The sequence below is a fragment of the Anabrus simplex genome, chromosome 10, assembly GCF_040414725.1.
Source record: "Anabrus simplex isolate iqAnaSimp1 chromosome 10, ASM4041472v1, whole genome shotgun sequence".
NCBI classification, from domain to species: Eukaryota; Metazoa; Arthropoda; class Insecta; order Orthoptera; family Tettigoniidae; genus Anabrus; species Anabrus simplex.
Window position 1 is genome coordinate 64,242,371 of NC_090274.1, and position 18,739 is coordinate 64,261,109.

The 18,739-nt window shown below is 38.0% G+C and overlaps 3 protein-coding genes across 3 annotated transcripts in view; 1 reads left to right on the forward strand and 2 right to left on the reverse strand.

Moving 5' to 3' along the window:
- LOC136881931 (transmembrane 6 superfamily member 1) overlaps positions 1-9,639 on the reverse strand; it is a 40,921-nt gene extending 31,282 nt beyond the window's left edge. The window contains exon 1 of the mRNA XM_067154387.2: positions 8,531-9,639. The gene's annotated coding sequence lies outside the window, so the exon portion shown is untranslated. The remainder of the gene's footprint in view (positions 1-8,530) is intronic.
- The window catches only part of LOC136882097 (pyridoxal phosphate homeostasis protein), a 108,714-nt gene that overhangs the window by 75,810 nt on the left and 14,165 nt on the right, over positions 1-18,739 (forward strand). The gene's annotated exons all lie outside the window — the stretch shown is intronic.
- Positions 11,327-18,739, reverse strand: part of LOC136882096 (uncharacterized) — a 35,005-nt gene continuing 27,592 nt past the window's right edge. Inside the window, exons 5-6 of the mRNA XM_067154622.2 lie at positions 16,876-16,924; positions 11,327-13,307 (exon numbers count right to left, since the gene is read on the reverse strand). Of these exons, the coding sequence (XP_067010723.1) occupies positions 13,158-13,307; positions 16,876-16,924 (199 nt within the window). The 3' untranslated portion in view covers positions 11,327-13,157. The remainder of the gene's footprint in view (positions 13,308-16,875; positions 16,925-18,739) is intronic.

An 18,739-nucleotide genomic window follows, 5' to 3' on the forward strand; every position in this document is an offset into this window, starting at 1 on the left:
CTCCCGTATGCAGTTATCAGACTGTGCCTCATAAATAGGCTTCTGATAAATTTCACCTGCATACACCCCAACATCAGTGGGTAGGGTCTGATACATCCCACTCTGACGAGTCTAGAGTCAGACCTAAGACGAAATGCTGGTTAATAGAGCAAACGCCTGAAAAGCCATACATCTAATTTTTGATCTGATTTTTGATATGCTCTATTGGTGGAAAAATATTCCATTCCAAATTTAGCCAAATCGATCTCCTCTCACCAATTCGATTCAGTATCTCTTCATTTGTGATTCGATCTATCCATCTCACCTTCAGCATTCTTTTGTAACACCACATTTAAAAAGCTTCTATTCTCTTTCTTTCTGAGCTACTTATCGTCCATGTTTCACTTCCATACAATGCCATGCTCCACACGAAAGTCTTCAAAAACATCTTTCTAATTCCTATATCACTGTTTGAAGTGAGCAAATTTCTTTTCTTAAGAAAGCTCTTCCTTGCTTGTGTTAATCTGCATTTTATGTCCTCCTTACTTCTGCCATTGCTAGTTATTTTACTACCTAAGTAACAATGTTCATCTGCTTCCTTTAAGACTTTATCTCCTAATTTAATATTTCCTGCATCACCTGCCTTCGTTTGACTGCACTCCATTACTTTTGTTTTGGACTTATTTATTTTCATCTTGTACTCCTTACCCAAGACTTCGTCCATACCATTCAGCAGCTTCTCGAGATCTTCTGCAGTCTCAGATAAAATAACAATATCATCGGCAAATCTCAAGGTTTTGATTTCCTCTCCTTGGATTGTGATTCCCTTTCCAAATTTCTCTTTGATTTCCTTTACTGCCTGTTCTATGTAAACATTGAAAAGGACGGGGGACAAACTGCAGCCTTGCCTCACTCCTTTCTGGATTGCTGCTTCTTTTACAAAGCCCTCGATTCTTATCACTGCAGACTGATTTTTATACAGATTGTAAATAATTCTTCGTTCTCGGTATATGATCCCAATCACCTTCAGAATCTTAAATAGCTTGGTCCAATCAACATTATCGAATGCCTTTTCTAGATCTACGAATGCCATGTACGTGGGCTTGTCCTTCTTGATTCGATCCTCTAATATCAGACGTAAAGCCAGGATTGCTTCACGTGTTCCTACATTTCTTCTGAAGCTAAATTGATCTTCTCCCAACTCAACTTCAACTTGTTTTTCCATTCTTCTGTAAACATTATGTGTTAAAATTTTGCAAGCATGAGATACTAAACCAACGGTGCGATAGTTTTGACACCTGTCAGCACCGGCTTTCTTGGGAATAGGTATTACAACATTCTGCTGAACATTCTGAAATAGAGAAAAATATTCACTGTGCTCGTACAAAGTCTGAGGCCATTGTCAATAATGTACTTGGACCTCACTTTGTAGATAGTGCCATTAAACAAGTCAAAGACGTATCATACATTGGTGTTTGTATGGATGGCAGCAATCATGGGAATATAAAACTGTTTCCTGTGCTCATACAGTATTTTGACTACAGGAATGGAGGGCTGCAAGCAAAATTAATTGACCTGCACAGTGTTAGTAATGAAAAAGCTGCAACAATCTCTTCAGTGGTGTTAGATGTCCTGCAACAAAATAGAATTTCGGGGAAGTGCATTGCTTTTGGAGGAGATAACTGCAATACAAATTTTGGTGGCCTGAAAAGAAGAGGAGATAATGATGTATTTTCTAACTTCAAATCTCAGCTTAATGAAACCTTGATTGGAGTAGGCTGCCCAGCACACGTGTTGCATAATTGTGTTCAACATGGAGTTGATTTATTGTCGATTGACATTGAAAGCATTGTGTTAAAAGTGTTCAACTACTTTTCTACATTCACCATAAGGAATGAAAAGCTAAAAATTTTTGTGAATTTCTTCATGTGAATTACAAATCCCTATTGAAGGATACAAAGACTTGTTGGTTGTCACTTTTTCCAGCTGTTGAAAGGATGCTTGAACTGTATCCAGCACTTCGGTCTTATTTTCTATCTGTGGATAACCCACCAACAATTTTGAACAAGTTTTTCACCAATAAGTTAAGTGAAATGTATTTAATATTTTGCCAGTCTTTAATGTCAGTCTTTCAAGAGAACATTCTTTATGTTGAAAAGGAGAAAAATTCCATTATTGAAGTGAAACAGGCACTTGAAGAAAATGTCGGCATTTTACAAGCTCGTTTTTCAAATAATTTTGTTCCTATGAAAGTGAAAGAAATGTTGAAAACTTTGAAGGAGGAAGGGTTGCAGGAAGACAGTGATTCCTTCATGAAAGAAGTCCATGATGTATATAATGCATGCCTGGAGTACCTTGCAAAATGGTTACAACCACTTGAAGAATTCAGTACTTTTAAATAGATGACCTTAACTTCAGATTTCAATTGACTGACCTTGAAGATACTGCTAAAGGTGTACACATTGATGATGTTAGATTATTTGTCCAATTTGTAAATCTTCAAAAGTATGTTGAAGTGCAAAAGCAGAATGAAAATTTCTTGAAGGAACCAGTCCTTAAAAGATGGGCTGGTTTTCTAAATATTGTCAATATTACATGTTCTTCCGAGCTACTAAAATTGACAGAAGTGTATTTTGCAATTCCTGCACTTAATGCCAATGTAGAAAGAATTTTTTCTTTAATAAATGCACAGTGGACCAAAGAAAGAAATAGGTTAAATGTTGACTCTGTGAAATGGTTGGTGTCAGTGAAATTTAACATGAAAGACTTCACTTGTAACCAGTTTTATGAGTATTTAGAAGACAATAAGGAGTTGCTCAATAAAATAAGTAGCTCTGATAAGTACAGTCAACATGAATAAGGTGTCAGTGACATTCCTGCTTTCGAGACTTCACTTGTGGCCAAGCAATAAGAAAAAGGTACGCTAAATAAATGGTTTTAACAAAAAATGTAAGCAATTTTAATGCTGTCCTGGTTTTGTCCTGCTTTTTGAACTCCAAAGTCCTGCTTTCGAGCCGTTGTTAACCATACTCCTGAACAAGCTGGATTCAGACATGGATGCAGCTGCACTGATCAAGTTCTTGCCCTAACTACACATATAGAAGCTGGTTTTAAAAGGACAACTAAAATCAAAAGCTTTTATCATAGACTTGACAGGTGCATATGACACTGTTTGGTGACAGGGACTGATCTGCAAACTACTGCAAGTTGTACCAAGTTGAGAAATTGTGAATCTTATATCTAGCATGCTTAGTGAAAGACAATTCAAAGTATTTATAGGCAACACTAAAAGCCACAAACAAAAACTAAATAACAGTCTACCAAGGGATCTGTTTTAACACCATTGCTATTCAATTTGTACATTCATGATTTATGAACCACAACATCAAATGAGTTCATATATGGTGATGACATCGCACTGGTAGCACAGAGTAATAACTTTGAAGACGGTGAACAAATTCTTACGGAGGACCTCAAGAAGATGTCAACTTTCTCTAAGACCTGGAGATTGATCCCCAGCACAACAAAAACTGAAGTCTCTTGTTTTCATCTAGCGAATCTTGTTGCAAACTACAAACCAAGAGTTCTGCTCAATGGACGAAAGCTGAGGTACAATCCTTTCCCAAAATATCTTGGATTCACTTTAGATAGAACCCTGAACTTCAAAGAGCACATCACTAAGCTTTCTCATAAAGTCGCCTCAAGAAACAACTGCATAAGCTCTGTGGTACCTTCTGGGGAGCCTCTGCCGATTGTCTACATTTAACTGGCATCAGCCTTGTCTACTCGGCTGCTGAGTACTATGCTACTGTCTGGTTGGAAAGTGTACATGTGAAGAAGGTAGACACAAAATTGAACGATACAATGCGTTGCATTACTGGTACCATCAAATCAACTCCATGGCCCTGGTTACCTGTGCTGAGTCACATCCCTCCACCTCAATTAAGGCAGAAGCAAGCTCTACTAAGGGAAGCTAAGAAAATCTTTGCATCACCCTCTTTGCCACTGCACCAAGAATTCTGTCATCTGTCACTGCAGTGACTGCAATCAAGAAGACCAGCAAGTGTTACTGCAGAGCAACTCATTGCAGATGGATTTGACCTAAATGAAAACTGGAAGCATGAGTGGTCAACAAAAACATTGGGAACAAGTGTCCACCATCTTGATCCCACAAAGAAGCCAAACGGTTCGGACCTACCGAGGAACCTCTGGTGCCGTCTCAAGAGGTTAAGGACTGGACATGGTTGTTGCATTTATTTCAGGTATAAGTGGGGTTAGATCAGTTCACCAATGTGTGATTGTAACCTGGAAGAACAGACGATGGAGCACCTGGTCCAACAATGTCCTCTTCATTCGTACCCTGGCACTCCTGACGATTTGTTCGCTCTCACACCTGGTTTAACTGAATGGCTGAGAAAAATGGACTTTTAAGTTTGATTTTGCCTTGTATATATATCATGTATAAAATCACCATACGATTAAATAATATTAAATCTGCCTGAAGCCTTTAGATTATACTCTTATTTATGCCCGAGTCCAGGGCTGTCTCTTCTGCCATCTCCAACGCACTGAAGTTCTCCTTCTCCACCATAGAACTAATAAAGTAACATACACTACACAGACCTGCACAGATACATTTACTGAGGGAGACTGCCAGACTGATGATTGCTCATGGCAAGTGGGTGTATCATACCTCAGTGTCCATGACCTTGACAAAAATATATACCCTTGCTACCTACCCTTACTCACAGCACATACTACTCACTGCTGGACAAGTCTTCACTACTTGCTGTGGTGCTGAACGAACTTGTTAGCAGTGATGAATGACATTTTGTGCATATTTCTATTAAGTAACTTTTTAAATAATTAAAGAAATGAAAGGGAAGAATTAGGTGATAAGGCAACAAGGTTTGTATATTTTTCATAATTCCTTGAGGAACTCCTTTTTTAAATACTACTTTCTTGTGGGTCTTTTTCACAAATGATATTCCTTGTAATGTACATTATGTTGTATAAAAGTCACCTGTAAATGGAGGAGGTTTCTGTTGGTGGTATATGAAATAAATAAATAAATAAATAAATAAATAAATAAATAAATAAATAAATAAATAAATAAATAAATAAATAAATAAATAAATAAATAAATAGTTAATTAATTAATTAATTAATTAAATAAATAAATAAAATTCCTAGTTTTAGGCAATTACAATGGAATAAAAATTAAATGTTTTCTCTGCCACTGTCAGTGAGAGTATTTAAAATTACATTAATATTTTTCTTTGTAGTCATTATACAGTTAGATTAATTATTTATGAACATTACTTATCATCTTCAGGTACTGGCAAGTTCTCACAAGACCTAACATTACTTTGCATCACAAATACCTCAGAAGCCTCCATACCATCACAGCCATAATTGAGGCTGAGACATTAGTTATACCGTAGAACGGGGTAACTTCGGCCACTTTCTCGTATATTTTTAAAATTAAAATGTGAAATTTTCCCTCTAATTTTCTGAAAAATATAATATAAGTTCTGCCATGTTTGTTCTACATTTCTAAATATGAACATAATTCTAATTGTTATTCAGTAATGAATTATGATTATCGAAAGAGTGGCCGGAGTTACCCCATGTTTTGGGGTAACTTCGGCCGCCATAAGAATATCTTTTAAAACAAAGTTTTCTTTGATGTAGTGTTACTTCAGCCACTGTGAATGTTTTTTAAAAACCTGCAAAAAGCCCAGTATCAACAATCACAAACAAAGTAAAACGATTTGTGGTGAAACAGAAGTATAGTGATCAAATTCACATTTTTCACAAAGAAGAAACTATTTTATTTAGCCTAAGCGAACAAGCATTGTATGATATTACAAATTACGTGTCGCATTGCGTAATTATTCATAATGGTACAAAAGATAATAAATAAAAAGTACGAAAATCGTAAAGCCCAACAGTATGGAGGGAAAAGGAGATCGGAAAAGAAGCAATCTTGTAGACTGTTCTCATAATACACTGTCTTCTAATTTAGAAAATATATGGGCCGTCAATCAAGTTCTTAATTGCGCCTCGTCCATGTCAACTGATTTCTGTCTATTTATCATTGAAAAAAGGAACCGTCTTTCTCCTCCCTGTCGGGATAAACTTCCCTGTTTATTGTTATTGTGGCTTTATTGATCTCTTCTAGAGCATTCTTGAAGTAAACAGGCTCATAATTACAAAACCCGCGGCCGCGTAATGTTTTCCTGTACGTTCTTGGCATGGACGAAGTTACCTCGGAAGTGGACAACTTTTATCATAAAACTATTCCCTGAAGAACCTATTTGAATACAATGCATCAAATTAGGTTGGTCAGTTACCAGAGGTACTAACATTTTGACCCCATAAACCACTGGAATGGAAAATCGAATGCTGGGGCTAGAGAACAGTTTGTTTTCTGCTGTTACCAGACAAGACAATAGTCGGGGCTGCGAAAAAAATGGATTGACTCAAAAATGAGCCCGCCAATGTTCTTTGGACTACCGAGTGTTGATAAAGCGTTTTATTGTACGGGCATTTCAGTTGTTGAAAGCGGTTTATATTTTTCAGTTTAGGAGGCAGAGAAAATGAGTGTTGCTATTCGTTAGTGGCTGAAGTTACCCTGTATGGCCAAAGTTACCCCACTTTATGGTAGCTTCATTTTCCTTAAGTCGATCACACCATGTTTAGCTGGTTTGAGTTCCTTTCGTGAAAAAACAATTTCACCATCAGGGTGTTGGTCAGCAGCGTAGGAGAGGTGGTGATATGCAGTTTCTAATCACCTCTATTGCATGCCAAAATTCTGAATTCAATTCCAAATCTCTGTAGTGTCCATAAGGAGTGATGTCATAGGATGCTGTTAATGATGATTCTTCCATTGGTTTGGGATATTAAGCCTTGAGCAGAGCCCTTAGTATTATTTGACAGGTGTGGGTATGTACTGACACTGGATTTTACCCTCTCCTGCCTCATTACCACCATCATGTCCGGCTCCATGCTAGTTGTTTTACGTTGCACCGACACAAATAGGTCTTACGGCGACGATGGGACAGAAAAGGGCTAGGAGTGGGAAGGAAGCAGCCGTGGCCTTAATTAAGGTACAGTCCCAGCATTTGCCTGGTGTGAAAATGGGAAACCACGGGAAACCATTTTCAGGGCTGCCGACAGTGGGGTTCGAACCTACTATCTCCCGAATACTGGATACCGGCCGTACTTAAGTGACTGCAGCTATTAAGCTCGGTCCGGCTCCATGGCTAAATGGTTAGCGTGCTGGCCTTTGGTCACAGGGGTCCCGGGTTCGATTAATGGCAGGGTCGGGAATTTTAACCATAACTGGTTAATTTCGCTGGCATGGGGGCTGGGTGTATGTGTTGTCTTCATCATAATTTCATCCTCATCACGATGTGCAGGTCGCCTATGGGAGTCAAATGAAAAGACCTGCATCTGGCAAGCTGAACTTGTCCTCGGACACTCTCGGCACTAAAAGCCATACGCACCACCACCACCACCACCATCATCATCATCGCTGGGTGAGTTGGCTGTGTAGTAGACGGGTGCAGTTGTGAACTTGTATACGGGAGATAGTGGGTTCGAACCCCACTGTCGGCAGCCCTGAAGATGGTTTTCTATGGTTTCCCATTTTCACACCACGCAATCAAATGCTGGGGCTGTACCTTAATTAAGGCCACAGCCGCTTCCTCCCTACGCCTTTCTTATCCCATCGTTGCCATAATACCTATTTGTGTCGGTGAGATGTAAAGCAAATTGTAAAAATAAAACAAATTTGTCATTATCATCACATACTTAGATGTGCAAGTCGCCTATAGATGTCAACTAGAAAAATCTGCACCAAATCAGCCAGCACCTTCATACCCAACTGCCACCAAACGATCATTAAGTTGGCATCAGGTAGGGCATCTGACTGTAAAACTGAGCCAAATCCATACCCAGTGCCAACCCCAATAAAATGGGAATGGGACTGACAGTTAAGGCAATGTATTTTCTCTTACGAGTTCCAAACACACACTTTTTCTGACTTGCCCTATTTTCTGGTTTTAATCGGTGTTCGATTTCCACACCAGTCAAATACTTGGGCTGTGCCTTGATTGAGGCCATGATTTCTTCGCAATCCTAGCCCTGTTCTATCCCACCTTGCCATAAGACCTGTCTGTGTCTGTGTAATGTCAAACAAAGAACATAAGAAGTTCTACTTTCATCAAAACTATTTGCTTCCCCAATAAGGTAGAATAATTACATGTAGGTTATAACAGCGCAGAAGAAATAACTTTCTAATCATGAAAGAATTACTGAAATTGATTGATTGGTTCTTGAGATTACTCTTCACATAAAAATAAACTCACAAACTTTCTCCTTTTATAATATTAGGATAGAAAGGTTTTTTCTCTTATAAACTGTGTTATTGGTAAACACCCCTCAGTTTGGTGATTTCACTTCAAAAGAAATATTTGGAACGATAATAGGCTATAATAATTGTTCCTTTCTGAATTAAAATAAAAATTAAAATAATACGGCTTACCTTAAATCAATTTAACAAAATGTTTCCTCTAACTGTAAAGAAATGTAGCCAGCTTATGTCTGTTGAATGTCTAGCTTCAGAGGTTATCTTTGCCAGCTTATCTTATCTCACTCCTTCCCAGCTGCTTTGAGTTATATTTATCTCAATATTAAGATCATTTATTTGAATTATGAAAGGCAGTGATTTAAAAAATCTATACAATTACTGAGATAATTTCTGATAAATTTTTAATTCATTGGGAGATGAAAGACAGAGTTGGGGTTATTGAGAAGAAAGTCTGGTGGGGAGAAATTTTGTTGGAGTACCTACATCCTATTGTCTTTGCACATAACCTAGCAGATATTGAAGAGAACAATCAGGAGGTTCAAAAGGCCTCATATATGAGCCCAGTTTGTTATTTGAATGAGATATTTAGAGGTTGTAGTAAGGATGTAATATCAACAAGGCTAAGACAGTGGTGATGAAGTTACAGAGGTGAGATGATAAACCACAAATCAGAATAAATGACACCAAACTGTACACTGTTCCAGTGTTCAAGTACTTGGGTAGTAGACTGTAGTATCAAAAGACAACCTTGCAAAGTATGAGGTGGACAGTCGAATTAGCAAGGCAACTCAATTTCACCACCAAGTAAGAAAACTGCTACGGGATAAATAAGAACCATTAAAAGCAAAGATGACATTATATAAATCATATTATAATACACCCATCCTCATGTATAGCTTGGAAACTACCACGTTACTGAGACAAGACAACTCAAAACTCCAAACTGTAGAAATGAAGTTCCTATGCACCATGATACAGAAGACCAGAATGGACAAGTTCAAGAATGAAAAAGTCCAAGAGGAGGTGGGAATAGGAGTCTCCCTACTACAGAGGATTCAGAAAGCAAGACTGAAGCGCTTTGGCCATGTAAGAAGGATGAGTACAAGCAGGACTGCAAGAAGAGAATATGAAAGAGAAAAAAAAAGGAAAAAGACCAGTGGTTAGACCCAAAGGAAAATGGACAGATCTGGTGAAGAAAGATGTCGAGGAGAGAGGACAAGACTGGGAGAAGATTATGAGAGAACAGTGGTTCAAGGACAGACACCACACCCGGGCAACTGGAGATGGTCAATGATGATGATGATGATGATGATGAGTAAGGATGTAAGACCCCAGTATAGGGAACTTCCCACCAGAACTACCTGATATGAGAACTGGAAAAGATCCAAAGGAAAGCAGCATGATTTGTTCTGGGTGATTACTGACATAAGAGTAGTGTTACGAAAATGTTGCTAATTTTGGGCAGACCCCCTGTGGATGGGGCATCCAGAAGAAGAATACACCCATGGTATCCCCTGTCTGTCGTAAGAGGCAACTAAAACAGGTGACCAAAGGATGATCGAATTAGAACCATGAGACTACTTGTAATTAGTACCACCATGGGGGAACACCATGAGTCGCTTTTACTTGCGCGTAGTACCACTATATGAGCGACAGTATGGGTAAGCGACACCATGGTTCTAGCTTGCGTATGATTAGTACCCACTATATGAGGAACACCATGGGATAGTACGAGTCCCTGTGGTTAGTACACTTATGTGACGAACACCATAGGTTTGCGTTGCCCGCAGTGTGCGAAACACCATAGGTCTGTATTACATGTGCGAATTTCATTGCCTGTAAGTAGTACCATAATGTGTGGAATACCGCAAGTCTACGCTACTTTTGATTAGTACCGCAACATGACAAATACCATGGTTATACTTTCCTAGCGATAAGTACCATTATGAGGGGCCGATGACTTGAATTTTGGACCCCTTTAGACTACAAGCATCATCGATTCAGTATTGTGCTATAGAAGCAGTCTCTTGGTCAGTAATACTATTGTTTTACGTCAGTTTCTGTGAATGTGAGGCATTGCGGGTCGGATCCCCTGATTGTTTTAAATTCATATCCATCCATTCATTCTTCATCCTCACGTTTTGAATTCTGGTCAGTGGAGGATTTTGGACTTTAAATTTGTCATTACATTTGGTCTCATTTCGTTCCATTAAGAGCCGATGACCTAGAGGTTGTGAACACCAAATTACTGCAAATTAAAAATTTCTTGGGGGTACTTAGTGCAATGGTGTATGGTTCTAGGGTTATTTGGAACTGTAAAAAAAAAAAAAAAAAATTACCTTTACAAATCATATTTTTCTCTTTTATATAGCATATTCATAGTAATGTTACAATGTTATATGTGAATAGAAAAAAAAAAAAAAAAAAGAATACCGGGCGAGTTGGCCGTGCGCGTAGAGGCGCGCGGCTGTGAGCTTGCATCCGGGAGATAGTAGGTTCGAATCCCACTATCGGCAGCCCTGAAAATGGTTTTCCGTGGTTTCCCATTTTCACACCAGGCAAATGCTGGGGCTGTACCTTAATTAAGGCCACGGCCGCTTCCTTCCAACTCCTAGGCCTTTCCTATCCCATCGTCGCCATAAGACCTATCTGTGTCGGTGCGACGTAAAGCCCCTAGCAAAAAAAAAAAGAAAAAAAGAATTATATGATTTGAAATAAATGAAAAAAAAAGGTCACAAATGTGATAAATACATTGTCTCCCCCCCCTGCCCCCTTTCCATATTTCAATGTAGAAATTAAAATAACAAAAAGAGTTCAGGGCTGAGACAGAATAGTTATAATACAAAAATATTTTATTTATTCCTTCTGACACCAATATGTGTTTGCCAAAGGACACAGAATAGACCACAAGTTGTTTAAAAATGATTGAATTGTTGGTTTTGAAAAGTGTTGAAAATAAAAAGCTTAAAATATGGCTAAAATTCTTAGCATACAGCAAGTAGCAAATATGCCTGTGTTCAGTTTATTAATATTATGTACATCAACTCCAATGATCTTACAATAAATAAATGATAAGTGGCACTATATTCCTCACTAATAAAAGATTCAATCACAAATTATATACCATATTTTCTCGCATTATTAATGCATATTTTTGACGAAAAATACAGGCGAAATCTTCGGATGCATAAATTATTCAAGGAATTCAGATATTAAAAAAATTATTTACAATTCATTTACATTTAAAAGATACATCAAATATAATATAAACACAATATTGGTTCAACTCATTTGCGTTTATCGTCATTTGGTGTAAAATTCCGGCGTTAGATTTTTTCAGAAAAGTCAAATAGGCTACATCAGGTAACTTTGACACATGGGTTTGAAGTGCCTACACTGGAAAATATTCTTCCCATTATGAGCTGACAATACGACCTGAAGTGAAATTAACATAAACTGATAAAATTACACTGGGCATCGAAGGACGCACCTTGCTAAGATTTCCCCAAACCGTTCATATCCAATCTTATACGAGTGACGTGTCCATCCAAACTTTTTCTTGGATTTTACTTTCAGCATTTTCTTCGTTTTAGAACAACGTAAGGTGCAAGCTTTCTGCCATCAGCTGTTACACCAAGCATTGCAGTACATCGTTGTCTTTCGCTTCCAATAGCGCGTATGATAGCACTCGATGTCCCTTTCTTATTGATTGTTCGACTTTGTGGCATATGGAAACTGACTGGTGTCTGACCTGCAGTTCCTATTTGGGAGATCAAATATTCCTTCACTTTATGCTTCTCAATTACAAAGCAATGAATATCAATTACTTTTTGGTTGAAATAATTTGTCATTTTTTGTCATAATGTTGTTCTTCATCGAAAAGAAAGTCCATTTCTCTTCATAAAATTAATCATCCAGCGGTGGCTAACCTTAAAATCCGAGACACTGATTCCATGTGCAGCGGCTATTTCTCGTTCTTTAAAATACAGCATTTTGTGAGAAACGGCACATCCAACGTTGCATAACGAAATCATATATTTAAGCAGGTCCTCCTCTACTTGCGGAAACTTGCCGCTTTTTAGTCCGCGAAATGCTTTGCGAGACTTGTTGGCCGCTTGAAGTGCACTTCTCTGTTACCACGCTAGTGCACGTTGCATTTGGACACTGAATGCTTGCTGACCGCAGACCCTATTCCCTCATGTTTCAGCTTAACTAACCACTGCAAGTTTATATGATGTAGTATTACTCGAATACTTGCTCACTGTGGACTAACAAACAATTCTGAGATCACAGAAAACGCTTGTCCCGTACCCAAAACACTCGTAAAATATGTTTGTACCAGATTGGAATAGAGCGTCACTATGGAGCTGCATGATGGATGTTTGAATTTGGACCCCAAAATATTGGGATGCATAAATTATGCAAGGGCGTTAATTATGCGAGAAAATATGGTAATACTTAAAGGTCAATTCTGCCTCTCAATTCCTCTAAAATTCACATTATATGAAGATTTACAACCGCTATCATTTGACATGCATAGTGATGTGAGGATGTTGAAACCAGTACAATAAAATGCTTAACTTTCTGGAAAAAGATTTCACCTGCTCGAATTACTGTGTTGACATAAGAACACTGATTAGCATGTGAAATTGACCTTTTATTATAATTCTATTGTGATCTTGTCTATAAAAATAAAATCAATTTGTTGAAAACTATGAGTACTTGAAGTCTTTATATATTTGGTATAAAAATAATAAGCGATTGATTCCCATAGTATTTGTTTGGTTCACTGAATTACACCTCATTTATGTTTCATGAAGTCTTCTGGTCCAGGCGCCCTCGTCTTCTTCCGTAGGCCACTGAGGGTGTTACAGAACTTGATGTAGTCAATCATTGCACTTCCTGTTTTCTTGTTCACGTATACAGGGGCATCTTCCAGGGCCATTTCAGCCTGTAAATACAAGTCATTGTTTAATAAAAGATCTTTTCTAGTTTACTTTCCAAACTGGAATCTTCTAACTCAAAACAACTGAAAACCTTCCATTTTCTAGATAGCTGCAATGATAATATTGACAGTGTGAAGAATTTATTTTTGGGAAACTTATGTTTTGAAATTTCAGATCCCACAGCATGATATACAACCCTAGAAACCTTTGATTACAGAATAACAAATTTTCTTATCTTATTCTATTCCTCAATAATAACAATAACAACAACAACAACAATAATAATAATAATAATAATAATAATAATAATAATAATAATAATAATAATAATAATAATAATAATAATAATAATAATAATAATACATGAGAAAAATTTTAGGCCCTGTGAAAACAACATAAGTATGTAAATTAAGATCTAATGATGAAATATACAGGAACATAGAAAACATAGCAGAAACCATAAGAAAAAGGAGATTTGGACATATTTACAGAATGGATGATTCCAGATTAACAAAAAGGATTTTGGAGTATCTTTGGGACAAAAAGGCAACAACTAGCTGGATTCAAGAAGTAAAGAAAAATTTAGAAAGAAATAATATAAGAGAAGAAGAAATTATGGACAGACAAATTTTTAGAAAGAGGGTAGCAAGTATGGAAGGATTCCAAGGAAGATTGAACAAGAAGCCTGGTGCAAAGTGGTCCGAGGACAGAAAGAAACAGCATAGTGAAAGGGTGAAAGAGTATTGGAAGGAGCTGAAGAGAAAACAACAAAATAAGAAGAACTGAATTGAAATTGGCATGTGGTCCTTAGCAGGCCTTATCGGAAAGAATAATAATTCAGTAATAGGAATAATAATACAGTAATAATAATAATAATAATAATAATAATAATAATAATAATAATAATAATAATAATAATAATAATACCATGTCTGAAAAATTCTTAGGAAAATATATGATGCCACTCATGGCATATGGATTAAAAGAAAAACCACAGACCTGTACACAGCAACAGATAAGTTTACTGATGCCGTATGTAGGAGACGCTTAAAATTCTATGTTCACAGATGAGACAATAATAGATTTTCTGAAAAAGCATTAACTACTGTATAATCAGTTCAAAGAAGGTCAGAATCAACTGGTTGGAAGAAATAAAGCAGGATTTACAAGAAATAAATGCTAGAGACAATACCATAAAAAAATCATAACCTCTTTGGAATTCTGGCTGCAAATCACACATTTGTGGAAAAAGCTAAAAAGACTACTGGAAAACAGTGGACAGAAGAACAGAAATGGAAAAAAACCACAGTGAATTCGTGAAGAGGTTTTGGGAGAAGAAGAAGAGGAAGCCATCAGATCCAAGCTATGTGTTACGTGTTAACCTCTCAAGCCAGGAGCACGTGAATGTCGCGAGCGGTAGTCATATCTATCAGCGGATGCAGGTGACATTCATGCTGAGCGCATCACTTGTTTGAAAACAGTCTAGCTCTGCCATCTCTTGACCCCATTGTAATAACAGCCTATATATGTTTCATTCATTACATCCCTGACCAGGTCAATGACTGGAAAACAGATTGTAGGTTTTCATTTTAGATGAGTTAAAATTATTTTTTACTTTTTTGTAACAAAGTGTATATTGTGGTGTGTATCTCCTCAAAATTTGGGTTATTTATATGTAAACGTTGTCGAGATATAAATGTTTATTTGAAGTACTGTAACATAGCTGCTGCTTGGCCATTTAAAATACCGCCAGTAGGCTCTGGTGAGACGATTTTATTCCCGACTTGAGGGGTTAATGTCATTTTGGAGCTTTATGTTGTTCGTCAACTCCCACTTGGAGCGCTGTGCCAGCATACGGCGAGCCACCTGGTGACCAACGAGTGTACCACTATAATTCTCCAACGGTAAAATATTCTTTAATTCAGACCCTCATTACTGTAGAAGTCTTCCTTGTGAACAGACAAGATTTTCTTCTGAAGACGCGGAGCAGAGTTCTCTGCAAAACGTAAAAAGGTTCGCCTTGTTTACTTGACACGACATAAGCCCAAAATCTTGTATCATGTCTACAAGCACGGGCCATGAAAGCATCAATGTTAACATTCAGTAACTGTTAAAAAGCTAAAAATCTACTGCATTAGTTTTATGTACCCTAAATACTTGAAATTGTCTACCTATTCCAGCTTTATATTCCCAACGTGACATTCAGTTCTGTTAAGTTTCTTTCCTACCAACATCACTTTATTCTTGGATATGCTAATTTTCATATCATACTCACTACACCAATTTTCAAGATATTAGACTGCAGGCTTTCAGCACAGTCTGCTATTAACACCAAGTCGTCAGCATAGGTCAAACTACTTACTACATTTTCACCTAACAGAATCCCTCCCTGCCCCTTTATGCCTTTCAGGTGAAAGCCTGGCATAACCACTGTAGGTACCTTCAAGCAAGAACTCATTCTACCATCAATTCTCATTGTAACCCAATTTTCAACATAAATGCCTTTGATTGCTTTTAATAAGCTACCCTTACTCCATAATCACTCAGTACAGTTAATATATTTTCCCTTGGTACACTATCATTCTACCAAACATAAGCATAATTGTCTATTCCTCTCTAAGCATTTTTCAGTTACCTTGTGTACACTAAAAATCTGTTCCTGACAGCCCCTCTGTGGTCTGAAACCACACTTGTTTTCATCTAACTTACTCTCAACCAATGATCACACCCTCCCTCACGAAATGAATTCAATAACAAGTTTTAGTTGACAGCTTCTTCTAAGCAGAAAGCCACGCTACGCTCCTGGTGTTGGATGGTTGCCTAGTACGAGGGGGTACCCAAAAATAACCGGAACAACATTGCTGTGGGCGAAGCTTGTGTAGCATGCATTTCTAACGCTAGGCATGTATAGTGCAACTCATTGCCAGTTCATTGCCGCCTCTGTTGTCGACCTGGCTTGTTCTGTTCATCTGCAGCAATTATTTTTGCTAGTGCTGTTTTTTTCTTGTTTAGTTTTTTTTTAACGGCAGGTTTAAGTGAACAACGTGCAAAGCTTTTATTGGGAAGTTTTAAAAAGATTGCACAACAGTGTTCGTCAAAAAAGACCCGAATTATGGCAGACAGGAGACTAGTTCGTCCACCATGGCAAAGCACCTGCATGCACAGCTATCTCTGTTGGACAGTTTTTGGCTAAAGGGGGCATGAAAGGACACCGATTTGACAACATCAGTCAAGAAAAAAATGAGGGAGGAGCTGTCAGCCATTTCTAAAGATGACTACAAAAAATGTTCCGAACAATGGAAGCACCGGTGGGACAGATGTATTAGTTGTAATGGGGAGTATTTTTGAAGGGGATGAGGTTGTTTTGTAAAAAAAATTTAAAATATACATAGCTTTTAAAAAATAATTCCATTTTTTTGGGGGGGAGGGGGGTACTCTCACGTAGTACTTCCTCTTAAAACAGTGGTCACCACCACTACCTCCTTGCCTAATAATGGACCATATTTTTCAAACGTATAGGTTCAAATTATTCTTTAATTCCTTTTATATATCATTACCAGGCAAAAGACTTACCTCCTCTTTGGTAAACTTGTCTCCCCATGTCATAAGGTCATGCTTGATCCTGTGAACAAGTAATAACAGTAAAAGGTAAAGGCTGACAGAACTTAATTCCAGAGGGGAAAAAACAGGCAAATCCATGACCAGCCAGCAGCTGTACACCAGAAGTGGTGACGAAAGTGAAGGCCCTTGTTTCAGGTGGTAACCCTGCCTCCCCCAAAGTCAGGGATGTCCATTTCAACAGTTAACACCATAATCAACAAGGACCTGCAATTAGAAAAGCAGCATATGTGCCAAGATCTCAAGCTGTTGCCTCATCACATTTTGGAATGTCGCAGTAACTCAAGAAAGCTGTATGAGGGCTGTCTGGCAGAGGACAGATGGAAAAGTGTAGTGACATTAGATGAAGCATATGTGCACCTTAGTGACTGTAACAAACGCTGCTCGATTTACTACTGTCCTAGGGAAAGAATGCCAATAAAGTTTTCCAAGGGGTTTCGTGATCATCGCTGGTTACTGCTACAGTGGCACTTGATGGGTCACGCATGGACTTCTGTGAATTTGGACTCCTAAAAAGGGCCTTAGGAAATAGACAATCATGCACTATCAATGGTCTCTGAAAAGCCTGTCAGGAGGAATGGGATATGTGAGAAAGTCAGCTGCAGTGGAAATTATGTTGTCACACTATAGTTAGACATGGCTTTACATAAGCTAATTACCCTTCAAACATCGTCCCCATAGATCCCGAATGACCTTCTGTAGAGGGTATCATTTTGATGATCACAGCATAACAAGGAAAATGACGGAGCATAAATTTGTGAAACTCAGTTTTAAAATTCAAGATAAAATCACCTTATTAATGTTTATAGAAAGATGAGGCTTGTTGTTTAAAGGGGCCTAACACCGAAGGTCATCGAGCCTATATAGAAAGAGATTGCAGATGTAGGCTAATTAGTCACATGACACTCAACTCAAGACAAGCATGCACTGATATAAGGACTAAAAAACATAGACAACACACAAATGGAAGACTTCTCTACAAAAGTAATAAGCTGCCAGGATTCACAGAGTACCTGATTATGTGTTACATGTACCAGAGCAAAACAGAAGGAAAATGAAGAAAGGCAACAAAGCAATGGCTGTTCCTACCATTGTACTTCTTCCCTGCGAATGTATTTATAAAATAGAAAAGCTTCAGTAGCTATTTTAATGAAGCATGGGAGAAAAAACCTCATCATTTTTTTCTTTATAATACAATATAAATTATGGGTGACTAAGAGGGGATGTGTTCGCTCCTTGTAGGTCCATAAGAGCAATACTGTTTTCTTAATATGGAATGTTCTATAGCAGGGTCAGCCAACAGGCTGGCGTGTGGTGTAAGAGGGCCCGTGTGACGTCGGAGAGCACATGTGACGTATGAGCGCAGAAGGTGGGGGAGACGCTGTCGAAGAATGAGACGAAAAGACAGCCTCGCTTTGTAGTAAACACGTGCAGTGCCATACGTAGTGGTGGTGGTAGTGGTACAGTACGTATAGATGAACCGGGCACATCACAGTGCGACAAGCTACCTACTCTCCGATCTTTTTTTCTTTATGGGAAGATCTATATTTATTTGTTGGAAATGATAGGAATGCTACAGCTAAATGTTTAGTTTGTATATGTAGAAATAAAGTTGCGTTATAACTCTTATGCTACTTCATAACAAAGTTACGTTACAATAAAATATGTAGAGAGAAATATGTACTACACATACCACATTGTACCTGCAGCTCTTGGGCTTCCCCCTACGAATGACGTTGTGTTTCCCCTCGCCCCTCTAGCCTTCACTTCTCAGTTACAGTACTAAGTACTTTGTTTCGTTGCCCGAGCAGAGTGTGTG